Source organism: Oncorhynchus masou, unplaced genomic scaffold, assembly GCF_036934945.1.
Source record: "Oncorhynchus masou masou isolate Uvic2021 unplaced genomic scaffold, UVic_Omas_1.1 unplaced_scaffold_3147, whole genome shotgun sequence".
Classification (NCBI taxonomy): domain Eukaryota; kingdom Metazoa; phylum Chordata; class Actinopteri; order Salmoniformes; family Salmonidae; genus Oncorhynchus; species Oncorhynchus masou.
Window position 1 is genome coordinate 1 of NW_027009564.1, and position 3,599 is coordinate 3,599.

Consider the following 3,599-nt stretch of genomic DNA (forward strand, 5'->3'; position numbering starts at 1 on the left):
TGTATTGTGTAGGATGTTATGTATGGTGTTGTGTTGTGTATTGTGTAGAATGTTGTGTATTGTGTAGGATGTTGTGTATGGTGTTGCATTGTGTTGTGTATTGTGTAGGATGTTGTGTAGGGTGTTGCATTGTGTTGTATTGTGTAGGATGTTGTGTTGTATTGTGTTGTGTAGGATGTTGTATTGTGTTGTGTATTGTGTAGGATGTTATGTATGGTGTTGCATTGTGTTGTGTATTGTAGTAGGATGTTGTGTAGGGTGTTGCATTGTGTTGTGTAGGATGCTGTGTTACGTATTGTGTTGGATGATATGTTGTGTATTGTGTAGAAAGTATGGTGTAGGTATTGTATTGTGGTACAGTGGTATATGCTAGTAGGATGTTGTAGGCTGGTTGTATTGTGTAGGAAGTGTTGGTAGTGTATTGCGGTATAGCGGTATATACTAGCTGCCATGTTGTGGCTGGTTGTATTGTGTAGGAAGTATGGTGTGGTATTGTATTGTGGTACAGTAGTATATACTAGTACCATGTTGTGACTGGTTGTATTGTGTAGAAAGTATGTGTGGTATTGTATTGTGGTACAGCGGTATATACTAGTACCATGCTGTGGCTGGTTGAGTAGCTGTTGGATAGAGGCCTTCCTAGCCAAGAGGAAGTCAGCCAGGGCCTGACGTGGAGAGCTGTCCTCGAGGAGCATGGTGGACACTAGGGCCTCAGCGATGGCTTGGTCAGACACCGCCCGACCACGCAGGACTGACTTACTGTCCAGCAAAATGGTGGATCTGGGAGGGGGGTAGAAGAGAGAGAGAGAGTGCTCCTATATTGAATGTGGTGCTCCTATATTGAATGTGGTGCTCCTAATGGTGGTGCTCCATATTGAATGTGGTGCTCCTATATTGACTGTGGTGCTCCTATATTGAACTGTGGTGCTCCTATATTGAATGTGGTGCTCCTATATTGAATGTGGTGCTCCTATATTGAATGTGGTGCTCCTATATTGAATGTGGTGCTCCTATATTGAACGTGGTGCTCCTATATTGAATGTGGTGCTCCTATATTGAATGTGGTGCTCCTATATTGAATGTGGTGCTCCTATAATGAATGTGGTGCTCCTATAATGAATGTGGTGCTCCTATATTGAACGTGGTGCTCCTATATTGAACGTGGTGCTCCTATATTGAACGTGGTGCTCCTATATTGAACGTGGTGCTCCTATATTGAACGTGGTGCTCCTATTTTGAACGTGGTGCTCCTATTTTGAACGTGGTGCTCCTAGCCCTGCTGAGGTAGGCTCTTCAATTTCACAGTAAATCCAGATTTGATAATCGTCTCCCTCATCCAAAATTACATCACGGTGACATTCACCTGAAGTGTCCAGCAGCAGCCACCTGCCTGACCAGGATGGGGAAGCGGGCGAGGACGGGGCTGTACTGTGGTCCTCCAGCCTCCAGGTGGAGCTGTCTGTGCAGGTGGCAGCAGAGCAGGTAGAGCTGTGTGGCCTGCAGCAAAAAGGGTGGTAAACCAGGGAGAGGCTATAAGGGTATTTCTGACCAGCATCCCATTGACAGCCCAACTACCCAAACTCTAAAACTGACAGTAACCTCATTTTAAACCAATTCTGAAATTAAATAATCGGTTGGCTGGTCAGGAGTGTTCATTAAACCAAGAGTTAGCTCGCTAGCATTAGCAGTGCCCTATGATGTGGGTTTACATACATCATTGGCCATATCCAGCTAGTATTAGCAACAACGGCTAAGTTTGATTTGATTTGGATTTAAGTAAGCCATGTCTTCCTATGGGAAATGCTAACAGTCCACTGTCTTAGTAATAAGTGTCTTTACCTGCAGGTACTGAGAGGCCTCCATGGAACTCCAGATCCTCTCTGGGATCTCCAGCAGCAGCTTGATCTGAGAGGCCATGGTGTAGAACCTCTCCTGGGACTGCCTCTGGACCTGGTGTGAAAAGAGAGTTTATAAACACATACAGACAGAGAGAGAATCACAGGGATACACAGTGAGTGATCTGAGAGGCCAAAGGTGTAGAACCTCTCCTGGGACTGCCTCTGGACCTGGTGTGAAAAGAGAGAGAGAATCACAGGGATACACAGTGAGTGATCTGAGAGGCCATATGTAGAACCTCTCCTGGGACTGCCTACTGGTGTGAAAAGAGAGAGAGAGAATCACAGGGATACACAGTGAGTGATCTGAGAGGCCAAGGTGTAGAACCTCTCCTGGGACTGCCTCTGACCTGGGTGAAAGAGAGAGTTTATAAACACATACAGACAGAGAGCGAGAGAATCACAGGGATACACAGTGAGTGATCTGAGAGGTCAAGGTGTAGAACCTCTCCTGGGACTTGATGGGAGAGCTGGCCTAAGACAGGCTACATTACATACATAAATACAGGGACAGGCAGAGAGACAATCACACAGAGATATAGGGTGTAGTAAATATTGAAACCCACACAGATATACCCATCATTAACATATACCATTCATCTCACAACGGGTGGAACCTGTCGGGGTCTAATCACACATCCCAAACCGTCCAGAAGGGATCGGGGAATGGTATCCTGCAGAACAGTTTGCAGTTGCTATCGGGGTCTAATCACATCCCAAACCGTCCAGAGGGATCGGGAATGGTATTCTGCAGAACAGTTTGCTATCGGGGTCTAATCACACATCCCAAACCGTCCAGAAGGGATCAGGGAATGGTATTCTACCAGAACAGTTTGCTATCTAAATCAACAGAACGAGTTAGCCATCACCACCGCTCGTTAGCTTCACAATGGAGCCACATACTTCTTCTTTGCTGTTGCTTTGGGGAACGCTTTTCCCCTGTTTCAGCTTGTGGCAATAGCGGTGCATGTCCTGGATGGACGTAACTACGCTCTCGAACACTGACGCATCTCTCCGATGGTGTCGGCGGCGTCGATCAAATCGCGGTACCGCTCGCCCGCCATCTGACGAAGTTCCTCCTTCTTGTGCTCGATCTCTCCGCGGACATTCCGCTCGATGCCGCGTATCTCCTCGGTGTTGTACCGCTCGAACAGAACCGTCGGGTCTCGGATATCCGAAACCCGGAGATTGAGCAGGAACCACGGCCATCGCAGCTGAGCTTCGCTGTAAGCGAAAATGCCAACCTGAAGGATCTACAACCCGGAAGACGGAGAGAAACTCACTTCCACGTAAACAATGCACCAGAGGTGGAAAATGAGGAGCCGGGAAAGTAACAGCGCCTCATACGGAACTAATATGTTACTACAACACATCATATGACCGAAACTAAACCTGATACAATATTGCTATTCCTTGAATTATGTAAATCAGCTGGTTTACGATATAAAAAAAAATACATTTATAATTTACTGCAATGAAAACAGAAATGTAGCCATGACAAATGCGAGTTTTATATACATGCGTCACACATATGAATTGTTCTGACTTTATTTCCTCAGTCACATCATAAACGTTTCCTTTGAAAAGACATGGCCAAAGGCAATGGTGGAAATGACTGGCAGTATCTCCAACATTCGGTAAGTCCATGATCACGATACACCTTTACATCTACTTGGAGGAAATGAAGCAGGATTCAAACGACCT

General features: G+C 46.0%; 1 protein-coding gene across 1 annotated transcript; it reads right to left on the reverse strand.

Moving 5' to 3' along the window:
- Positions 1 to 592: 592 nt before the first annotated feature.
- Positions 593 to 3,104, reverse strand: LOC135534213 (conserved oligomeric Golgi complex subunit 1-like; the record flags this gene model as incomplete). Its single annotated transcript, XM_064961301.1, has 4 exons — positions 2,799 to 3,104; positions 1,840 to 1,950; positions 1,364 to 1,497; positions 593 to 780 (listed from the first exon to the last, which is right to left on the reverse strand). Coding segments are annotated over exons 1-4 (739 nt in total), but the record flags the coding sequence as incomplete, so codon positions are not given.
- Between the last annotated feature and the right edge of the window lie 495 nt (positions 3,105 to 3,599).